The 23,240-nt window shown below is 49.0% G+C and overlaps 1 protein-coding gene across 2 annotated transcripts in view; it reads right to left on the bottom strand.

Annotated features, from left to right (window-relative positions):
* Nucleotides 1–21,339, bottom strand: part of tbc1d30 (TBC1 domain family, member 30) — a 47,058-nt gene extending 25,719 nt beyond the window's left edge. Inside the window, exons 1-5 of one of the 2 annotated variants that reach the window (XM_090201482.1) lie at nt 20,325–21,339; nt 14,339–14,503; nt 6,002–6,063; nt 5,819–5,884; nt 103–228 (exon numbers count right to left, since the gene is read on the bottom strand). In XM_090201482.1, coding sequence (XP_090057608.1) covers nt 103–228; nt 5,819–5,884; nt 6,002–6,063; nt 14,339–14,503; nt 20,325–20,841 — 936 coding nt within the window. In that variant the 5' untranslated portion in view covers nt 20,842–21,339. Of the gene's footprint in view, nt 1–102; nt 229–5,818; nt 5,885–6,001; nt 6,064–7,504; nt 8,121–14,338; nt 14,504–20,324 lie in introns of those variants that run through there. The other variant, XM_090201483.1, reaches the window with a different exon arrangement.
* Between the last annotated feature and the right edge of the window lie 1,901 nt (nt 21,340–23,240).

The raw sequence follows: 23,240 nt of genomic DNA, 5'->3' as shown, positions 1-23,240 counted from the left end.
TCATGGTTCTCTCTGAACAAGGGAAGGAGGGAACAGCTGTTGTTTCCATGATGCATTCCATGTACAAACATCCTGCTACACAAACATCAGTCTGGGTGTTACCTTAACAATCTGGATGCCCAGTGAGTCATCGTCAGGGTTACTGCGTTCGTTGAAAGCGAAGCGGAGAGTTTTGTCCCAGTCGATAGAGATACTGTGGAGGTACTGATCAGCTAGAGTCAGCCATACCTGGAGAACACAGAGTATTCATATATAGTTATACTGTACACACTAGTGCTTAGACGACACACAGCAAAGAGTCCTGACAGAGGAGACGCACAGTAGTAAAGAGTCCTGACAGAGGAGACGCACAGTAAAGAGTCCTGACAGAGGAGAGACACAGTAAAGAGTCCTGACAGAGGAGAGACACAGTAAAGAGTCCTGACAGAGGAGAGACACAGTAAAGAGTCCTGATAGAGGAGACGCACAGTAAAGAGTCCTGACAGAGGAGACACAGTAAAGAGTCCTGACAGAGGAGACACACAGTAAAGAGTCCTGATAGAGGAGACGCACAGTAAAGAGTCCTGACAGAGGAGACTCACAGTAAAGAGTCCTGACAGAGGAGAGACACAGTAAAGAGTCCTGACAGAGGAGACACACAATAAAGAGTCCTGACAGAGGAGACACAGTAAAGAGTCCTGACAGAGGAGAGACACAGTAAAGAGTCCTGACAGAGGAGACACACAGCGAAGAGTCCTGACAGAGACAAGACACAGTAAAGAGTCCTGACAGAGGAGAGACACAGTAAAGAGTCCTGACAGAGGAGAGACACAAAGTAAAGAGTCCTGACAGAGGAGTCCTGACAGAGGAGACACACAGTAAAGAGTCCTGACAGAGGAGACACACAGTAAAGAGTCCTGACAGAGGAGACACACAGTAAAGAGTCATGACAGAGGAGACACACAGTAAAGAGTCCTGACAGAGGAGAGACACAGTAAAGAGTCCTGACAGAGGAGAGACACAGTAAAGAGTCCTGACAGAGGAGAGACACAGTAAAGAGTCCTGTCCTGACAGAGGAGACTCACAGTAAAGAGTCCTGACAGAGGAGAGACACAGTAAAGAGTCCTGTCCTGACAGAGGAGAGACACAGTAAAGAGTCCTGACAGAGGAGAGACACAGTAAAGAGTCCTGACAGAGGAGACACACAGTAAAGAGTCCTGACAGAGGAGACACACAGTAAAGAGTCCTGACAGAGGAGAGACACAGCAAAGAGTCCTGACAGAGACAAGACACAGTAGAGTCCTGACAGAGGAGAGACACAGTAAAGAGTCCTGACAGAGGAGAGACACAAAGTAAAGAGTCCTGACAGAGGAGTCCTGACAGAGGAGACACACAGTAAAGAGTCCTGACAGAGGAGACACACAGTAAAGAGTCCTGACAGAGGAGACACACAGTAAAGAGTCCTGACAGAGGAGACACACAGTAAAGAGTCCTGACAGAGGAGACACACAGTAAAGAGTCCTGACAGAGGAGACGCACAGGAAAGAGGGGAGAGACACAGTAAAGAGTCCTGTCCTGACAGAGGAGACCCACAGTAAAGAGTCCTGTCCTGACAGAGGAGACCCACAGTAAAGAGTCCTGTCCTGACAGAGGAGACCCACAGTAAAGAGTCCTGTCCTGACAGAGGAGACCCACAGTAAAGAGTCCTGACAGAGGAGACACAGTAAAGTGCCTTTGAAAGGGGTATGGTAGTAGGTGGTAGTATGTGCCAGGTGCACCGGTTTGTGTCAGGAACTTGTCAAAAGGGGGTGCAACTCAATATTAGGAAGGTGCTCCTAATGTTTGGTACACTCAGTGTATGTGTATGGTTGGTCACCTGTTAGATATTTGGTGGTAGATATACATAAAAATACAAAACACAACAAGTTATAGTTCACAGAAGGAAATCAGTCAACTGAAATAAATTAATTAGGGCCTAATCTATGGATTTCACATGACTGGGCAGGCGCACAGCAATGGGTGGGCCTGGGAGGGCATAGGGCCACCCACAGGGGAGCCAGGCCCAGCCAATCAGAATTACTCTGTTCCCACAACGGGGCTTTATTACAGACAGAAATCCTCCTCAGTTTCATCAGTTGTTCGGCTGGTCTCAGACGATCCAGCAGGTGAAGAAGCCAGGGGCCGTCTCTGAAGGAGAGAGATGGTGCTTCGGACAAGGTGACCAGAGACACTAGTTTGGTTAAACAGAACAAATACGACCTACGCAGATTGATCAAGATGGCAAAGCAGAAGTATAGGACAAAGTGGAGGAGCAATTGAGCGGGTCGGACACGAGGCGTTTGTGGCAGGGGCTCCTAACTTTCACGGATTACAATAAAAGCCAGCCATGTCGCGGACGCCAATGCCGCCCTACCGGACGAGCTAAAACCCCTCGTTCTCCCGCTTTGAGCAAAACAACTGAGCTGCAGAGGACAACGAGGGCTGCGTACAGTTGAAGTGGGAAGTTCACATACACTTAGGTTGGAGTCATTAAAACTTGTTTTTCAACCAATCCACAAATGTATTGTTAACAAACTATAGTTTTGGCAAGTCGGTTAGGACATCTACTTTGTACATGACAAGTAATTTTTCCAACAATTATTTACAGAAAAATAATGTCACTTATAATTCACTGTATCACAATTCCAGTGGGTCAGAAGTTTGCATACACTAAGTTGACTGTGCCTTTAAACAGATTGGAAAATTACAGAAAATTATGTCATGGCTTTAGAAGCTTCTGATAGGCTAATTGACATAATTTGAGTTAATTGGAGGTTTACCTGTGGATGTATTTCAAGGCCTACCTTCAAACTCAGTGCCTCTTTGCTTGACATCATGGAAAAATCAAAAGAAATCAGCCAAGACCTAAAAAAAAAAAAAATTGTAGACCTCCACAAGTCTGGTTCATCCTTGGGAGCAATTTCCAAACGCCTGAGGGTACCACATTCATCTGTACAAACAATAGTACGCAAGTAGGAAAACCATGGGATCACGCAGCCGTCATAACGCTCAGGAGGGAGACGCGTTCTGTCTCCTAGAGATGAACGTACTTTGGTGCGAAAAGTGCAAATCAATCCCAGAACAACAGCAAAGGACCTTGAAGATGCTGGAGGAAACAGGTACAAAAGTATCTATATCCACAGTAAAAACAAGTCCTATATCGACATAACCTGAAAGGCCGCTCAGCAAGGAAGAAGCCACTGCTCCAAAACCTCTAGAAAAAAAAGCCAGACTACGGTTTGCAAATGGGGACAAAGATGGTACTTTTTGGAGAAATGTCCTCTGGTCTGATGAAACAAAAATATAACTGTTTGGCCATAATGACCATCGTTATGTTTGGAGAAAAAAGGGGGAGGCTTGCGAGCCGAAGAACACCATCCCAACCGTGAAGCATGGGGGTGGCAGCATCATGTTGTGGGGGTGCTTTGCTGCAGGAGGGACTGGAGCACTTCACAAAATAGATGTGATAGTGTCAAGGGAAGTTTAAAAAAATCCCCACTGTCTCTCTGCCACTTTAGGTCTGGACTAAGCCATTTATTTTCACCTCTCTGACACTTCAGGTCTGGACTAAGCCATTTCTTTTCACCTCTCTGCCACTTTAGGTCTGGACTAAGCCATTTCTTTTCACCTCTCTGCCTACTGTATGTCGTGGGCGGCGTTTCCTGTCAGACAGAGTGGTGAATGAACGAGCTGCTAACAAGGCAAATCCAGGGGAACACGAGCACATGAATCATTCATGATTCAGAGGGAGCAGTCGAACATAATGAGCACATATTATTCATGATTCAGAGGGAGCAGACGAACATAATGAGCACGCATGAATCATTCATGATTCCACTTGTTCATAATGAGCCACTCAGAGGTAGGCACGATTAGAACTTCTGGGCGTTGATCAACGATTAGAACTCAGGTCAAGAAGCCTTCTGGGCGTTGATCAACGATTAGAACTCAGGTCAAGAAGCCTTCTGGGCGTTGATCAACGATTAGAACTCCGGTCAAGAAGCCTTCTGGGCGTTGATCAACGATTAGAACTCAGGTCAAGAAGCCTTCTGGGCGTTGATCAACGATTAGAACTCAGGTCAAGAAGCCTTCTGAGTATTGTCAGTTCTGTACCTACCTGGCTGAGTGGCAGTGTGGGCAGAATGAGCGAGCTCGCCTGGCAACCAGAGCTCGAAACACGTGAGGAAATATAACTCTAGTCTGCCTGGAAATGAATTCACAAGACCAATACATTTTTCATATTAACATTTGATAATATTCTGTTCTCTTCATTTTAATTCAAGTACATTTCATGTACCAACTGGAGAAAATGTCAGATTTTCAAGATATTCCAGTACTTGAACTTCAGAGCACAACATTTAAGCACATCAACCACCTTGTGTACTCCCTGTACACACACACACACGACTGGCCTCACACAGTTCCATCATCAAGTTCACTGACGACGAGACAGTAGACCTGATTAGCAACGAGACAACCTACAGAGAGGAGGTAGGCACTCTGACGGTGTGGTGTCAGGTAAACAACCTCCCCCTGAACAACGACCAGACAACCTACAGAGAGGAGGTAGGCACTCTGACGGTGTGGTGTCAGGTAAACAACCTCTCCCTGAACAACGACCAGACGGTCTACAGAGAGGAGGTAGGCACTCTGACGGTGTGGTGTCAGGTAAACAACCTCTCCCTGAACATCAGCAAAGCAAAGAAGCTGATTGTGGACTTCAGGAGGAACCAGGCTGGGTATGTCCACGTCCTCATCATTCGGGCAGCAGTGGAGACTGTCAAAAACCTCAAGTTCCTCTGCGTACCCATCTCAGAGGAGCTGAAATGGTCAAACCACACTGACACCGTAGCGAAGACTGCGACTCTTCAACCTCAGGAAGCTGAAGAAATTCAGCCTGTCCCAGTGGGCCCTCACAGTGTTCTACAGGAGAGAGTTAACTAGCATGCTCTAGTTGTAATGGCTGCATTACCACCTGGCTAATGCACAGGTATTTCCATGGTAACAGAAATCTACAGCCATCAAAATACTGCTTGTCCTGCACATCTGATGTGTTTCCTTCTGTCTACAGTCAGAATAAACACCAATCAACTGGGGCCCCTGGCTGGCAAGTCAGAATAAACACCAATCAACTGGGACCGCTGGCTGGCCAGTCAGAATAAACACCAATCAACTGGGACCGCTGGCTGGCCAGTCAGAATAAACACCAATCAACTGGGACCGCTGACTGGCCAGTCAGAATAAACACCAATCAACTGGGACCGCTGGCTGGCCAGTCAGAATAAACACCAATCAACTGGGACCGCTGGCTGGCCAGTCAGAATAAACACCAATCAACTGGGACCACTGGCTGGCAAGTCAGAATAAACACCAATCAACTGGGGCCGCTGGCTGGCCAGTCAGAATAAACACCAATCAACTGGGACCGCTGGCTGGCAAGTCAGAATAAACACCAATCAACTGGGACCTCTGGCTGGCCAGTCAGAATAAACACCAATCAACTGGGACCGCTGGCTGGCCAGTCAGAATAAACACCAATCAACTGGGACCGCTGGCTGGCAAGTCAGAATAAACACCAATCAACTGGGACCGCTGGCTGGCCAGTCAGAATAAACACCAATCAACTGGGACCTCTGGCTGGCCAGTCAGAATAAACACCAATCAACTGGGACCGCTGGCTGGCCAGTCAGAATAAACACCAATCAACTGGGACCTCTGGCTGGCCAGTCAGAATAAACACCACTAGAGAGATGGGAAGAACCATCACATCTGTTATATCAGTAGCACTACTATGACGTACCCTCTTCCTCCACTCTTTAGGGATGCCTGTAGGAAGTCTGACCACAGCCTTCAGAGCATCATACCACTGGGGAGAGAGAGAACACACAGATCAGATTCAGACCGATCAGATCCACATAAATATGATACACACACAGACACCTGAAACAGGGCTAAAGATGTGATGGGACACGACCATACTGACCTGTTGGAAGCCGTTCTTGCCCAGAGAAGGTTCGATGGTGAACTTTAACCTGGTGTCCACTCCTACAGAGAACAGTGTACAGACTGAAGAACTCCACTGTAGCAGAACGGTCAGTCACCACACACACAGAAAGCTCTCTAACGAGGCCTACTGACTAATCAGGTACATAATATCATCAGTCTAAGTACAGTGACATGCGGGGAGGAAAATAAGCACGTCCATTACTAATGACGTCACTGCTATCCGTGTGCACCTGGGCTAAACAAATCACATGTAATGACGTCACTGCTATCCGTGTGCACCTGGGCTAAACAAATCACATGTAATGACGTCACTGCTATCCGTGTGCACCTGGGCTAAACAAATCACATGTATCATGGTACTGAAACATGGCGATGTGGAAATATATTAGTGACAATGACTTTGCGTTCTTCCAATGATTTACTCTTAATCCGTTTTCAGCACCACCGAACAGCTGTGAGGTGCTAGGCTCTCTGGGGCTATTCATTAAGCCAATTCTGTTGCAAAACGTTTCTTAAAACGGGAGCAAACAGAACTAAAACAGGGTGGCATCTAGCCGGATTTGTCCAATAAAAACTATAGTTTTGCTCCGTTTGCCTCCGTTTGGTTCTTAAACGGTAACCGTTTCCATTACGAATTCGCCCCAGGTTGTGTTTTATTGGATGTTGCTGTCCGCCACTGTGGTGCTGAATCCTTTCCGGTTTCGCTCTCGAGTTACACTACAACAAGTCCTAACGACCACAACCTGACGCTCTGAAACTCACACAACGGAAGTAACGAAACTATAACCCAGATCAGAGCATCCTTAAATGAAACAAACGGGAAAGAGAATGATTCAGACTGAACCCGTTCCTCCAGCCCTAACCTGTCTGGCGGCCAGCCAGCGACCACACAGCCGCCATTTGCCCCGCTCTGCACGGCTTCATGCTACCAGCTCACACCGGTCTCTCTAACTCTCCCCACCTACACTAACCTTTTATACAGTTTAGAGTATAGCTCCAACCTGGGTCTCTCTGAGCGCTGTCTGTCTCCTCCATGTTGAGATCTGGTCAGGTCTTCTATAGCTGGTCAGCTGCTGGCCACCAGAGTCGCCCCCGACACTGTGTTTACATTACAGCGACCATGACACCCTCCTCCTAGAGATAGATATGACTAGACCTATGGGCTAGGCTACATGTAGCTAGGCTACATCGGACAGCTGCATCCAATACAAGACGACATGAAGGAATTCAACTACAGGGCTTTAGTTATATCAGTCCTATCAGCCCTAACACAAGGTTGACGGGGAATCACATGAATGAAACGCCTTGTAAACTATCGCCATGATTTCAGAACCACAATGAATGAACAACCCCCATGACGCCACCACAACTAGCAGTGACATGTTATTCTGTACAGACAAGACCACAGCGCTCCCTCCCCTGAGACAAAAACGAACAGAGTATCAATCAGGCCGGAGCTGAAGGGGCTCCGTTCGGTCACCTGGCTCGAGCGTGCAGAGCAGACGGGGCGCTCTCCGCGAGATTCCGTTCCTTTTCTTCAGGACGTTACTGATGATGTTACCGACACCGCTCGAACCCTGCCGCAACACACACGGCCCAGACCGAGCCCTCCTCCCCGCGTTAAACCGGGCCTGCTTCATTTCCCAATCAAACCGAAACACGCACCATGTAGCCTAAAAGTAATTGTCGGTAGATTACATTGATGTTTATTCCCCTTTGTGCGCTGCTTCAATCTAAAAATGTCTGTTATTCCCTCCGTCCCACGCGAATCCCGTCGCCCAGCTGCTCCACGACAGCCCGATGTCTTCCAGGGAGCAGGGAGGTTGATCAATCACATTGATCTTTCCGTCTCCGGTCCAACCCAAGAACTGTCAACAGTCTCGCGCACACAGGAAATGGCCTTGATATCCGATCCATCCAGGAGGAAATCACGCGCAATTATGCCTTTAAAACATTGATTCAAGAGTTGCTAGAAGATATAGATCTGTCTTAATCGATGATCAGTTGTCCCTCCCTCCCTAACCATATGGAGGAGATGCGGCTCTGCAGCGGTCTCAGGAGCTGCTGCCCCGGTATACACCCCTACCCAGCGTCACAGGGAGGGAGGGAGGGATGGATGGATGGATGCGGTATGGTGGCGGAGGAGAAGAAAGCCGTGATGAAGTAATATGAAGGGAGGGGTGGAGAGGGGAAGCTCGGCAGAGCAACAACCCCAAAAAGAGAGCCATTGTGAATGGAGAGACTGTCATCGCTGCTACATCACTAGATAACAAGGCATGTATGAGTCTCAGCCAGATGACTTCAGGTAGAGGTACTGTAACATGCTGCTGGTCCTGTGAGAAGACAAGTCCCACTTTACACCCTGTTACTACATACTATACCTCCATGGTAGGTGCCATGTTGATCCCTGTTACTACATACTATACCTCCATGGTAGGTGCCATGTTGATCCCTGTTACTACATACTATACCTCCATGGTAGGTGCCATGTTGATCCCTGTTACTACATACTTTACCTCCATGGTAGGTGCCATGTTGATCCCTGTTACTACATACTATACCTCCATGGTAGGTGCCATGTTGATCCCTGTTACTACATAATTTACCTCCATGGTAGGTGCCATGTTGATCCCTGTTACTACATACACTATACCTCCATGGTAGGTGCCATGTTGATCCCTGTTATTACATACACTATACCTCCATGGTAGGTGCCATGCTGATCCCTGTTACTACATACTTTACCTCCATGGTAGGTGCCATGTTGATCCCTGTTACTACATACTTTACCTCCATGGTAGGTGCCATGTTGATCCCTGTTACTACATACACTATACCTCCATGGTAGGTGCCATGTTGATCCCTGTTACTACATACTTTACCTCCATGGTAGGTGCCATGTTGATCCCTGTTACTACATACTTTACCTCCATGGTAGGTGCCATGCTGCATGGTGATTGAACAGAGAAGGACATTAAGAAAAGTGAGCTGTAAGAATGGAGTAACCAGATGTACAGATCCTGCACTTGCCTGTCTACAGTTCCACATCTACTGTAGATCATGGAGCCCTGCTGGAAAGTACTGTGTGAAAACAACCTATCCAAGCAGACATAGATCACCGTCTGGTTGGGCACTGGGCAGGATATTGAGGAATGGTGTTGGTAGGTTATAATATGGTGCTGAGACGTGGAGCATGCTAGTCTACTCAGCTCTCTGGGGGAAACACCCATACCACTTCCTGGTTAATAAGAGCAAACCTGCACAGCCAACATCCATCCACCCTGAAGACAATGACATCACCAACTGAAGGGGGGGGGGGGGGGGGGGGGTTAACTGGGTGGGTGGGGGCAGAGAACAGACAACAGAACATATTCATACCCCTTGACTTAATCCACATTTTGTCGTGTTACAGCATTAATCCCCCCCATTTACCCACAAAACCCCATAATGACAAAGTGAAAACATGTTTTAAGAAATGTTAGCACATTTAAAAAAAAATAAAAAAAATAAAAAGTATAAAAATAAATAAAAAAATCAACAAAAGTATTCACACCCCTGAGTCAATACATAAGTATTCACACCCCTGAGTCAATACATAAGTATTCACACCCCTGAGTCAATACATAAGTATTCACACCCCTGAGTCAATACATCAGTATTCACACCCCTGAGTCAATACATAAGTATTCACACCCCTGAGTCAATACATAAGTATTCACACCCCTGAGTCAATACATAAAGTATTCACACCCCTGAGTCAATAAATAAGTATTCACACCCCTGAGTCAATACATCAGTATTCACACCCCTGAGTCAATAAATAAGTATTCACACCCCTGAGTCAATACATCAGTATTCACACCCCTGAGTCAATAAATAAGTATTCACACCCCTGAGTCAATACATCAGTATTCACACCCCTGAGTCAATACATCAGTATTCACACCCCTGAGTCAATACATCAGTATTCACACCCCTGAGTCAATACATAAGTATTCACACCCCTGAGTCAATAAATAAGTATTCACACCCCTGAGTCAATACATAAGTATTCACACCCCTGAGTCAATACATCAGTATTCACACCCCTGAGTCAATACATCAGTATTCACACCCCTGAGTCAATACATCAGTATTCACACCCCTGAGTCAATACATAAGTATTCACACCCCTGAGTCAATACATAAGTATTCACACCCCTGAGTCAATACATAAGTATTCACACCCCTGAGTCAATACATAAGTATTCACACCCCTGAGTCAATACATAAGTATTCACACCCCTGAGTCAATAAATAAGTATTCACACCCCTGAGTCAATACATCAGTATTCACACCCCTGAGTCAATACATAATCACCTTTGACAGCGATTACAGCTGTGGGTCGTTATGGGTAAATCTCAGAGCTTTACAGCTGTGGGTCGTTATGGGTAAATCTCATAGAGCTTCCTACAGCTGTGGGTCGTTATGGGTAAATCTCAAAGAGCTTCCTACAGCTGTGGGTCGTTATGGGTAAATCTCAGAGCTTCCTACAGCTGTGGGTCGTTATGGGTAAATCTCAAAGAGCTTTCTACAGCTGTGGGTCGTTATGGGTAAATCTCAAAGAGCTTCCTACAGCTGGATTATACAACATTTGAAAACTTGTTTTTTTTTTGTTCAAACTCAAGTTGGTTGTTGATCATTGTCAGACAGCCCTTTTCAAGTCTTGCTACAGATCTTCAAACAGAATTAAGTCAAAACGGTAACTAGGACCCTCAGGAACATTCAATGTCTAATTGGTAAGCAAACTCCAGTCTATATCTGAGCTTGTGTTTCAGGTTATTGTCCAGCTGAAAAGGTGAATTTAACTCCCAGTGTCTGGTGGAAAGCAGAGATGAGGAAGTCATTAAAAAAAAACATGTTAAACACTATTATTGTCCATGCAACTTATTATGTGACTTGTTAAGCAAATGTTTACTCCTGAACTTATTTAGGCTCGTCATAACAAAGGGATCCAATGTTTATGAAAAGACATTTAAGATTTTCATTAAGTAATTTGTAAAAATTTCAAAAAGCATAATCCCGTTGACATTATGGTTTATCGTTTGTTGTAGGCAACAACGCGGCTGCGCACTTCCTCCGGAACTGCTGGTTTGACGCCATGCTGCACGCAGAGATGCAAGAGACGGAAATTCACTCCATTAGTTTGCAGATCAACCATTTTTTCTGTGATCAAATCAACATAATAAAATCAGGCCCTTTTCAATGAAACAAACCAAAACAAATGTAACTTCGCTAGATTGAATCTGTGATGTTGTTGTAGGCAGAGCCAGAGCGCAACTCTATTGGTGGGGATTGTCCACCAGCGGTCTTCCCATCACCAGCGAGTGAATGCGCTATTCAGACCAGTGCACTATTGTCGATATTCTTTGTTAGTTAGCGAGTTATTAGCCCAAGTATAGATAAGTATTAGGTCAGCAATGGGGAGTTACTGCTTCCAAAGCACAACACGTGTCGGCTACATTTCAAGCAGTCTGAAAAGACAGTCGACGTAAACAAGCGTATGTCTTAAAGGGGCAGTGTTGTATTTTGAGACAGGCTTGAATATGCAAATAAGCCAATAGGCGGAAGGGTAGCCCACAATGTGGTCTACTTTACTGCATGGTAATAACAATACGTGGTTTCTTGCATCATACAACACAATACAATTTACAGACCCATGGTGTTAAAGATCAAGTCAAATCTATCATTAATGTCAAGCCCATCAATGTAGGCCTGAATTGAACACCACATATAGACTACTGTAGGCCATAGAAATCAGAAGCTATTGCCATGTGAAAATGTAATGGAATTTGTTCCATTGGTTTTGTTGGTAGGACTACATTATGCTCAAAATAGCCACAATAGCCTATTGGCCACTCTCTAAAACTGTAAGGGCACAGCCTATTGGCTACTGTCTAAAACTGTAAGGGTACAGCCTATTGGCTACTGAAACTGTAAGGGTACATACAGCCTATTGGCTACTGTCTAAACGGTAAGGGCACAGCCTATTGGCTACTGAAACTGTAAGGGTACAGCCTATTGGCTACTGAAACTGTAAGGGTACATACAGCCTATTGGCTACTGTCTAACACTGTAAGGGCACAGCCTATTGGCTACTGTCTAAAACTGTAAGGGTACAGCCTATTGGCTACTGAAACTGTAAGGGTACAGCCTATTGGCTACTGTCTAAAACTAAGGGCACCGCCTATTGGCTACTGTCTAAAACTGTAAGGGTACAGCCTATTGGCTACTGAAACTGTAAGGGTACAGCCTATTGGCTACTGTCTAACACTGTGAACGTGCACCGGAAGTTGCACAACTTTCTCAATGTTCAAGTTTCCGCTCACAAGACATAAAATGTGCTCATTGCCCCCCCAAAATATATAAATATAAATATAGGGAACACCAGTACGCAGCAACAAAAACACTACATTGAATCCATTTTAAATTCAGGCTGTAACAATAAAATGTGGAAAAAGTGGAGGGGTGTGAACACCGTCTGGAGGCCCTGGGCACACCGTCTGGAGGCCCTGGGCACACCGTCTGGAGGCCCTGGGCACACCGTCTGGAGGCCCTGGGCACACCGTCTGGAGGCCCTGGGCACACCGTCTGGAGGCCCTGGGCACACCGTCTGGAGGCCCTGGGCACACCGTCTGGAGGCCCTGGGCACACCGTCTGGAGGCCCTGGGCACACCTTCTGGAGGCCCTGGGCACACCGTCTGGAGGCCCTGGGCACACCGTCTGGAGGCCCTGGGCACACCGTCTGGAGGCCCTGGGCACACCGTCTGGAGGGTGTGGTCAGGGTAATATAGGGAATAGGAGCACGATGCTACACAGGGAATAGGAGCACGACACTACACAGGGAATAGGAGCACGACATTACACAGGGAATAGGAGCACGACGCTACACAGGGAATAGGGAGCACGACGCTACACAGGGAATAGGGAGCACGACACTACACAGGGAATAGGGAGCACGACACTACACAGGGAATAGGGAGCACGACACTACACAGGGAATAGGGAGCACGACACTACACAGGGAATAGGGAGCACGACACTACACAGGGAATAGGGAGCACGACACTACACAGGGAATAGGGAGCACGACACTACACAGGGAATAGGGAGCACGACACTACACAGGGAATAGGAGCACGACACTACACAGGGAATAGGAGCACGACACTACACAGGGAATAGGGAGCACGACACTACACAGGGAATAGGGAGCACGACGCTACACAGGGAATAGGGAGCACGACACTACACAGGGAATAGGGAGCACGACACTACACAGGGAATAGGGAGCACGACACTACACAGGGAATAGGAGCACGACACTACACAGGGAATAGGGAGCACGACACTACACAGGGAATAGGGAGCACGACGCTACACAGGGAATAGGAGCACGACGCTACACAGGGAATAGGGAGCACGACACTACATAGGGAATAGGAGCACGACATTACACAGGGAATAGGGAGCACGACACTACACAGGGAATAGGAGCACGACACTACACAGGGAATAGGAGCACGACGCTACACAGGGAATAGGGAGCACGACACTACACAGGGAATAGGAGCACGACACTACACAGGGAATAGGAGCACGACGCTACACAAGGAATAGGGAGCACGACGCTACACAGGGAATAGGAGCACGACACTACACAGGGAATAGGGAGCACGACACTACACAGGGAATAGGGAGCACAACACTACATAGGGAATAGGGAGCACGACACTACATAGGGAATAGGAGCACGACACTACACAGGGAATAGGAGCACGACACTACACAGGGAATAGGGAGCACGACATTACACAGGGAATAGGAGCACGACACTACACAGGGAATAGAGAGCACGACACTACACAGGGAATAGGAGCACGACACTACACAGGGAATAGGGAGCACGACACTACACAGGGAATAGGGAGCACGACACTACACAGGGAATAGGGAGCACGACACTACACAGGGAATAGGAGCACGACACTACACAGGGAATAGGGAGCACGACATTACACAGGGAATAGGAGCACGACACTACACAGGGAATAGGGAGCACGACACTACACAGGGAATAGAGAGCACGACACTACACAGGGAATAGGAGCACGACACTACACAGGGAATAGGGAGCACGACACTACACAGGGAATAGGGAGCACAACACTACATAGGGAATAGGGAGCACGACACTACATAGGGAATAGGGAGCACGACACTACATAGGGAATAGGGAGCACGACTACACAGGGCACCACCGCGTCTCCTTACTTCTCTTCTGGGACACGGCCTGCAGACAGGCGGTGATGATGTCATAGTTCTTCTGGAGCTTGTGACTGAGGCGGTCTCTCCTCTTCAGCTGGCGCAGCAGCTTGGCTGACTGGAGACCTGTCCTGTAGCGTACCTCTCCTATGATACAGCTCAACTCTTCTGGTGCTGAAACACAATATAGATACATAGATATAGATATATAGATCAGCTTGGCTGACTGGAGACCGGTCCTGTAGCTGGAACACTATAGATACTGTATATCAGCTCCTCAGAGTAGTAATAATAATCAGGCTGTCATGTATATTTGTATTTATTATGGATCTCCATTAGTTCCTGCCAGGGCAGCAGCTACTCTTCCTGGGGTTTATTATGGATCCCCATTAGTTCCTGCCAAGGCAGCAGCTACTCTTCCTGGGGTTTATTATGGATCCCCATTAGTTCCTGTCAAGGCAGCAGCTACTCTTCCTGGGGTTTATTATGGATCCTCATTAGTTCCTGCCAAGGCAGCAGCTACTCTTCCTGGGGTTTATTATGGATCCTCATTAGTTCCTGTCAAGGCAGCAGCTACTCTTCCTGGGGTTTATTATGGATCCCCATTAGTTCCTACCCAGGCAGCAGCTACTCTTCCTGGGGTTTATTATGGATCCCCATTAGTTCCTGTCAAGGCAGCAGCAACTCTTCCTGGGGTTTATTATGGATCCTCATTAGTTCCTGTCAAGGCAGCAGCTACTCTTCCTGGGGTTTATTATGGATCCCCATTAGTTCCTGCCAAGGCAGCAGCTACTCTTCCTGGGGTTTATTATGGATCCCCATTAGTTCCTGTCAAGGCAGCAGCTACTCTTCCTGGGGTTTATTATGGATCCCCATTAGTTCCTGTCAAGGCAGCAGCTACTCTTCCTGGAGTTTATTATGGATCCCCATTAGTTCTTGTCAAGGCAGCAGCTACTCTTCCTGGGGTTTATTATGGATCCCCATTAGTTCCTGTCAAAGCAGCAGCTACTCTTCCTGGAGTTTATTATGTATCCCCATTAGTTCCTGTCAAGGCAGCAGCTAGTCTTCCTGGGGTTTATTATGGATCCCCATTAGTTCCTGTCAAGGCAGCAGCTAGTCTTCCTGGGGCTTATTATGGATCCCCATTAGTTCCTGTCAAGGCAGCAGCTAGTCTTCCTGGGGTTTATTATGGATCCCCATTAGTTCCTACCCAGGCAGCAGCTACTCTTCCTGGGGTTTATTATGGATCCTCATTAGTTCCTGCCAAGGCAGCAGCTACTCTTCCTGGGGTTTATTATGGATCCTCATTAGTTCCTACCCAGGCAGCAGCTACTCCTCCTGGGGTTTATTATGGATCCCCATTAGTTCCTGTCAAGGCAGCAGCTAGTCTTCCTGGGGTTTATTATGGATCCCCATTAGTTCCTGTCAAGGCAGCAGCAACTCTTCCTGGGGTTTATTATGGATCCTCATTAGTTCCTGTCAAGGCAGCAGCTACTCTTCCTGGGGTTTATTATGGATCCCCATTAGTTCCTGCCAAGGCAGCAGCTACTCTTCCTGGGGTTTATTATGGATCCCCATTAGTTCCTGTCAAGGCAGCAGCCACTCTTCCTGGGGTTTATTATGGATCCCCATTAGTTCCTGTCAAGGCAGCAGCTACTCTTCCTGGAGTTTATTATGGATCCCCATTAGTTCCTGTCAAGGCAGCAGCTACTCTTCCTGGGGTTTATTATGGATCCCCATTAGTTCCTGTCAAGGCAGCAGCTAGTCTTCCTGGGGTTTATTATGGATCCTCATTAGTTCCTGTCAAGGCAGCAGCTAGTCTTCCTGGGGCCAGCAACATTAAGGCAGTAATATACATTATAAAACCATTTTTAAACATTAAAATGCATTTTATAACAGACTTCAAAATACATTACGTGTGTGGGAGTGACAGACTGGCAGTAGTAGCTGTAATGTGATTTTATCATTCAGAGTAAAATTGGCCCGCAGTAGACCCCACGGCCCGCAGTAGACCCCACTGCCCGCAGTAGACCCCACGGCCCGCAGTAGACCCCACGGCCCGCAGTAGACCCCACGGCCCGCAGTAGACCCTACGGCCCGTCGTAGACCACGTTTCCAGCCACAGTGTATATGTCAGTAAAGCCATACCATACAAACAATTAACAACATTTCAGTACAATTTTATAAAATGGTTACAGATCATGTTCATATTACATGGGATCTTTGTGTGTCCGTAAAATGTATTATGGGAGATATGGCCGTGGAAACGCCTATATACACAAATACATTTATACAGACATTTATATTTGACCTTTATTTAACCAGGTAAGCTAGCTGAGAAGAAGTCCTCATTTACAACTGCGACCTGGCTAAGATAAAGCTCAGATCAAATGTTGGAGTCACATGATGATAAGGTGTGCAGTCCACCCACTACGACCATGTCGTTTCTTAGGCTACAGATTAAAATACATGATGGTCAACTTCACAGGGTGTTCAAAGTGCACGCTATGAGTTTGATGCCGATTTTCAATAAATAATGAGTCCGTCCCCCCCCCCCACTGTACCCTAGAGCTGGACTCCACCCCCCACTGTACCCTAGAGCTGGACTCCCCCCCACTGTACCCTAGAGATGGACCCCCCCCCACTGTACCCTAGAGCTGGACTCCCCCCCACTGTACCCTAGAGATGGACTCCCCCCCACTGTACCCTAGAGCTGGACTCCCCCCCACTGTACCCTAGAGATGGACCCCCCCCCCCCCCCCTGTATCCTAGAGCTGGACTCCCCACCCACTGTACCCTAGAGCTGGACTCCCCCCCCCCCCCCCCCCACTGTACCCTAGAGCTGGACCCCCCCCCACTGTACCCTAGAGCTGGACCCCCCCACTGTCTCCTAGAGCTGGACTCCCCCCCCCCCACTGTACCCTAGAGCTGGACTCCCCCCCACTGTACCCTAGAGCTGGACTCCCCCCCCCAAATATACCCTAGAGTTGGACTCCCCCCCCCCCCCCCCCCCCACTGTATCCTAGAGCTGGACTCAACCCCACTGTACCCTAGAGCTGGACTCCCCCCCTACTGTACCCTAGAGCTGGACTCCCCCCCACTGTACCCTAGAGCTGGACTCACCCCCCCCAATATACCCTAGAGCTGAACTCCCCCCCTACTGTACCCTAGAGCTGGACCCCCCCCCCCACTGTACCCTAGAGCTGGACTGCCCCCCCCCCCCAGTACCCTAGAGCTGGACTCCCCCCCCACTGTACCCTAGAGCTGGACTCCCCCCCCACTGTACCCTAGAGCTGGACTCACACCCCCCCCCCCCCCCCCCACTGTACCCTAGAGCTGGACTCCCCACCCCCCCCCTCAGTACCCTAGAGCTGGACTCCCCCCCACTGTACCCTAGAGCTGGACCCCCCCCCACTGTACCCTAGAGCTGGACTCACCCCCCCCCCCCCCCACTGTACCCTAGAGCTGGACTCCCCCCCCCCCCCACTGTACCCTAGAGCTGGACTCCCCCCCCCCCCCACTGTACCCTAGAGCTGGACTCAACCCCACTGTACCCTAGAGCTGGACTCAACCCCACTGTACCCTAGAGCTGGACTCCCCCCCTACTGTACCCTAGAGCTGGACTTCCCCCCCCACTGTACCCTAGAGCTGGACTCCCCCCCCCACTGTAACCTAGAGCTGGACCCCCCCCCCCCCCGTATCCTAGAGCTGGACTCCCCCCCCTCCCCCCCCACTGTACCCTAGAGCTGGACTCCCCCCCCCCCCCCCTCTGTACCCTAGAGCTGGACTCCCCTCCCACTGTACCCTAGAGCTGGACTCCCCCCCCTCCCCCCCACTGTACCCTAGAGCTGGACTCCCCCCACTGTACCCTAGAGCTGGACTCCCCCCACTGTACCCTAGAGCAGGACTCCCCCCCACTGTACCCTAGAGCTGGACTCCCCCCCACTGTACCCTAGAGCTGGACTCCCCCCACTGTACCCTAGAGCTGGACTAACCCCCCCCCCCCCCCCCCCAACTGTACCCTAGAGCAGGTCTCCCCCCGCAACTGTACCCTAGATCAGGTCTACCCCCCCGCCACTGTACCCTACAGCAGGTCTCCCCCCCGCCACTGTACCCTAGAGCAGGTCTCCGCCCCCCCCCCCCCACTGTACCCTAGAGCTGGACCCCCCCCCCCACTGTACCCTAGAGCTGGACCCCCCCCACTGTATCCTAGAGCTGGACTCCCCCCACTGTACCCTAGAGCTGGACTCTCCCCCCACTGTACCCTAGAGCTGGACTCCCCCCCACTGTACCCTAGAGCTGGACTCCCCCCACTGTACCCTAGAGCTGGACTCCCCCCACTGTACCCTAGAGCTGGACTCTCCCCCCACTGTACCCTAGAGCTGGACTCGCCCCACTGCACCCTAGAGCTGGACTCCCCCCCCCCCCCCACTGTACCCTAGAGCTGGACTCAACCCCACTGTACCCTAGAGCTGGACTCCCCCCCTACTGTACCCTAGAGCTGGACTTCCCCCCCCACTGTACCCTAGAGCTGGACTCCCCCCCCCACTGTAACCTAGAGCTGGACCCCCCCCCCCCCCGTATCCTAGAGCTGGACTCCCCCCCCTCCCCCCCCACTGTACCCTAGAGCTGGACTCCCCCCCCCCCCTCTGTACCCTAGAGCTGGACTCCCCTCCCACTGTACCCTAGAGCTGGACTCCCCTCCCCTCCCCCCCCACTGTACCCTAGAGCTGGACTCCCCCCACTGTACCCTAGAGCAGGACTCCCCCCCACTGTACCCTAGAGCTGGACTCCCCCCCACTGTACCCTAGAGCTGGACTCCCCCCACTGTACCCTAGAGCTGGACTAACCCCCCCCCCCCCCAACTGTACCCTAGAGCAGGTCTCCCCCCGCAACTGTACCCTAGATCAGGTCTACCCCCCCGCCACTGTACCCTACAGCAGGTCTCCCCCCCGCCACTGTACCCTAGAGCAGGTCTCCGCCCCCCCCCCCCCACTGTACCCTAGAGCTGGACCCCCCCCCCCACTGTACCCTAGAGCTGGACCCCCCCCACTGTATCCTAGAGCTGGACTCCCCCCACTGTACCCTAGAGCTGGACTCTCCCCCCACTGTACCCTAGAGCTGGACTCCCCCCACTGTACCCTAGAGCTGGACTCCCCCCACTGTACCCTAGAGCTGGACTCCCCCCACTGTACCCTAGAGCTGGACTCTCCCCCCACTGTACCCTAGAGCTGGACTCGCCCCACTGCACCCTAGAGCTGGACTCCCCCCCACTGTACCCTAGAGCTGGACTCTCCCCCCACTGTACCCTAGAGCTGGACTCCCCCCACTGTACCCTAGAGCAGGTCTCCCCCCCGCCACTGTACCCTAGAGCAGGTCTCCCCCCCGCCACTGTACCCTAGAGCTGGACTCCCCCCCCCCCGTACCCTAGAGCTGGACTCCCCCCCCGTACCCTAGAGCTGGACTCCCCCCCACTGTACCCTAGAGCTGGACTCCCCCCGCCACTGTACCCTAGAGCTGGACTCCCCCCGCCACTGTACCCTAGAGCTGGACTCCCCCCGCCACTGTACCCTAGAGCTGGACTCCCCCCCACTGTACCCTAGAGCTGGACTCCCCCCGCCACTGTACCCTAGAGCTGGACTCCCCCCCACTGTACCCTAGAGCTGGACTCCCCCCCCCACTGTACCCTAGAGCTGGACTCCCCCCCACTGTACCCTAGAGCTGGACTCCCCCCCACTGTACCCTAGAGCTGGACTCACCCCCCCACTGTACCCTAGAGCTGGACTCACACCCCCCCCCCCCCCCCCACTGTACCCTAGAGCTGGACTAGACCAGACCAGTTAACCCACCGTTCCTAGACCAGTTAACCCACCGTTCCTAGACCAGTTTAACCCACCGTTCCTAGGGAGGCCGTCATTGTAAATAAGAATTTGTTCTTAACTGACTTGCCTCGTTAAATTAAAAAAGGTATACAAATTAAATTAAACTCACTCACCTTTCTGAGACAGGTAGTTGACCTGGTGTCTCCTGGTGTGTTTCTCCTGTAGTTCCTGGAGGAAGCTGGATCCAGTATTACTGCGGCAGAACAGCTCAGAGCTGGACGCCTCGGTACTGCTATCCGGGCTGTCAACACTGAGCCGAGCGCTGCTGTAGGTGTCATAGAGCTCCACCAACAGACAGTCCACTATGGAGGAGCGGGGGGCTCGGAGATCCTGACCCTGGAGCTCGCCAAGGGTCACACGATCACCGGCTCCAGACCCCAGGCCGTTCTGGGGATACAGACTCGGGGATGATGTTTCTCTCGGTCTCTTTGAGACAAAGTCTGTGTTGTTGTGGCCTGAAGAGGAACGAGAACTAGGTCCGGTCCACTGCTGAAACGCCGAGAAGCCGTCTAAGAGTGACGCACCTGTACCTGAGTTGATGAACACTCCGCTCTCCCCCTCCGAGCAGATGTCGCCGTCACATATGTCTATTTCTAAAAGTTCCGCCACGTTCTCAGCCTGGGACGACATTACAACACGCTGTCCCGTTCGCTACTGTTATTCTTGTGCTTGTCAAGTTGCCATCTCTCCAAACATGAACGTTTCATGGGAACAGGTGCAACTACTTTCTTAATTCAACACTCGTCTTCAAGAGGAAGTGAGTTCCGGGTGCATTCCATTCCACTACTCAGGAGGCAGGGCTGTGACCGGGAGCTACTAGTTTCCTTCCTGAAAGTTCGCAATCTGCCGCCCCTCCGGAGTGAATAGTCCAGCCCACTGGAAACATCTTCTGTCCATGCTATCCGATATCTTTGGGACGTGCCTCCCATTGAATTTGATGGTTAAATGGTTAGGTAGGGGGTTAAGGTTAGGGACGTCCCATTGAGTTTGACATGTTAAATGGTTAGGTAAGGGTTAAGGTTAGGGACGTCCCAAGGGTTTCGAAAAGCACTGACCAACTTTATTCAGCCGCAACCGCCACAGTTCCCCAGTGCTGCGGCGCTCCTCCACATCAACACCCCCGAACACTCAGAGAGGAGCCGAACTGACCGGTCATCTCAGCAGAGCGGTGTACGGTGACAATGTAGAATTACAGCGCAGATAATAACCGTCTATTGATGAGGAGTTAGAGGATTCTTAAAGCCTAGTCCTCATGTTACAATCAAGTAATAAATATGGCAGTAAGACCATATCAAGCTGTTTTCTCCCTCTTTTGTAGCCCTGTCATATAAACAACTGTTTAAACTGTATATTTCCGTTACTATAGCTATGTTTTCATCCAATTGGAGATCGATTTTCATGTGAATATTCAACATTCTGGATTATGAAATGATGCGTTTTCCCCCACCAGTGCGGGTAGGCTAGTCTACATGATGAGATTGTTATGGATAATAGCGAGAATATTTGTATTTGTCAGTGAAGCATTGATCATCATGTCACCAGAATGAGACCCAGTATATGTGTCGGAAAAGAGCATCAAGCTCATCACCATGACTTTCACTACCCTGTGAAGTTGATCATATAATTCATTTCACCTGTAGCCTGATAAACCGCACCGTTTTCCGAGTCGTAGTGGGAGATGATGTCGTGGGAGACAACATGTCATCGCGTCGCTCCAAGTTTACTTTGATACAGTATGACGGTTATTATATTAATATGTTAAACATAAAGGCGTTTCCACCGCCATTTCTCACATAATATATTCTACCATCACAAAACGATTCCACCCTGTTGAACGAACAAATGACCTGTCAACATGTATACAATTGTACCGAAACTTCCTGTTTTCATCACAGCTGTCATTATGTTATTTTTTAATATGGTATGACTTTACTCGCATAAAAAAAGGTAGATGGAAACGTGGTTTGTGACACAGAAATATTAAACTATACAGTCCAAATAAAGTACATTTTATAGGAATACCTCAATGTAGGTTATAAAATAGACCTATCAACAAGTTCCAATGAAACATTTATTGTTGCATTAACATATTTTATAAACGGAAAAGGTACATGGGGGAACACAAGAGTATATATAAAGAATATACTGTATAAAGGACATAGGCTGTGGGCGGGGCTATGGGCGGGGCTGGGGGCGGGGCTAGGGGGTACAATATCACATTACACAAGGCCTTTAAGGGAAATAAACACATTTATCATCTAACAGAGTATTCCATTGTCTTAGAATATTGTTCAATTTATTTTTGTAAGGTAAGTAAATGTGATGTTTGTAAATTTACATTTGTGAATATGAAATTTGGCCAAAATAATTGATGAAATGAATTACATAAAATTGTTTCAAATTATTTCTATCATAGGTAAAGATTCCAAGCACTACATATCTCCATAATAGTGTAAAATCTTCATAAATGTGTTCAATTATAAATCTACTGATGTCTTGCCACAGATCCCTTGCATGAACACAATGCAACACTGTTGCTGAATTGATGCTTTTCTTAAACTTCTTCATATAGTGGTTGGCAGGATAATATTTATAAATCATTTAAAAATAAACTTCCTTCATGTTGTTAATAAGTAGGTTTGTGTGGAGCAACATCCAAACTTTTCCCCAACAGATATTATCAATAACACCGTTCCAATAGGGCATGACATGAGATATAGAATCAACATCCTGTTGAAACAAGGTTCCTATAGCTCTATTGTTGTTGAATGGACCAACATGACATGAGATATAGATACAACATCCTGTTGAAACAAGGCTCCTATAGCTCTATTGTTGTTGAATGGACCAAAATAAAAACAAATCTTTCCTACTGATGAGTCAACAGGGTCAACGGAAGGTCAATAGAAGGTCAACGGAAGGTCAATAGAAGGTCAATAGAAGGTCAACGGAAGGTCGATAGAAGGTCAATAGAAGGTCAATAGAAGGTAGGCTCTGAGGGTCACGTTCCTGAATAATAAAGCAACACC

This window comes from Oncorhynchus mykiss, chromosome 15 (genome assembly GCF_057628025.1).
Source record: "Oncorhynchus mykiss isolate SJ-2025 chromosome 15, ASM5762802v1, whole genome shotgun sequence".
NCBI lineage: Eukaryota > Metazoa > Chordata > Actinopteri > Salmoniformes > Salmonidae > Oncorhynchus > Oncorhynchus mykiss.
Note: the sequence above shows the minus strand (reverse complement) of the source record. Positions and strands in the feature narration are given on the sequence as shown.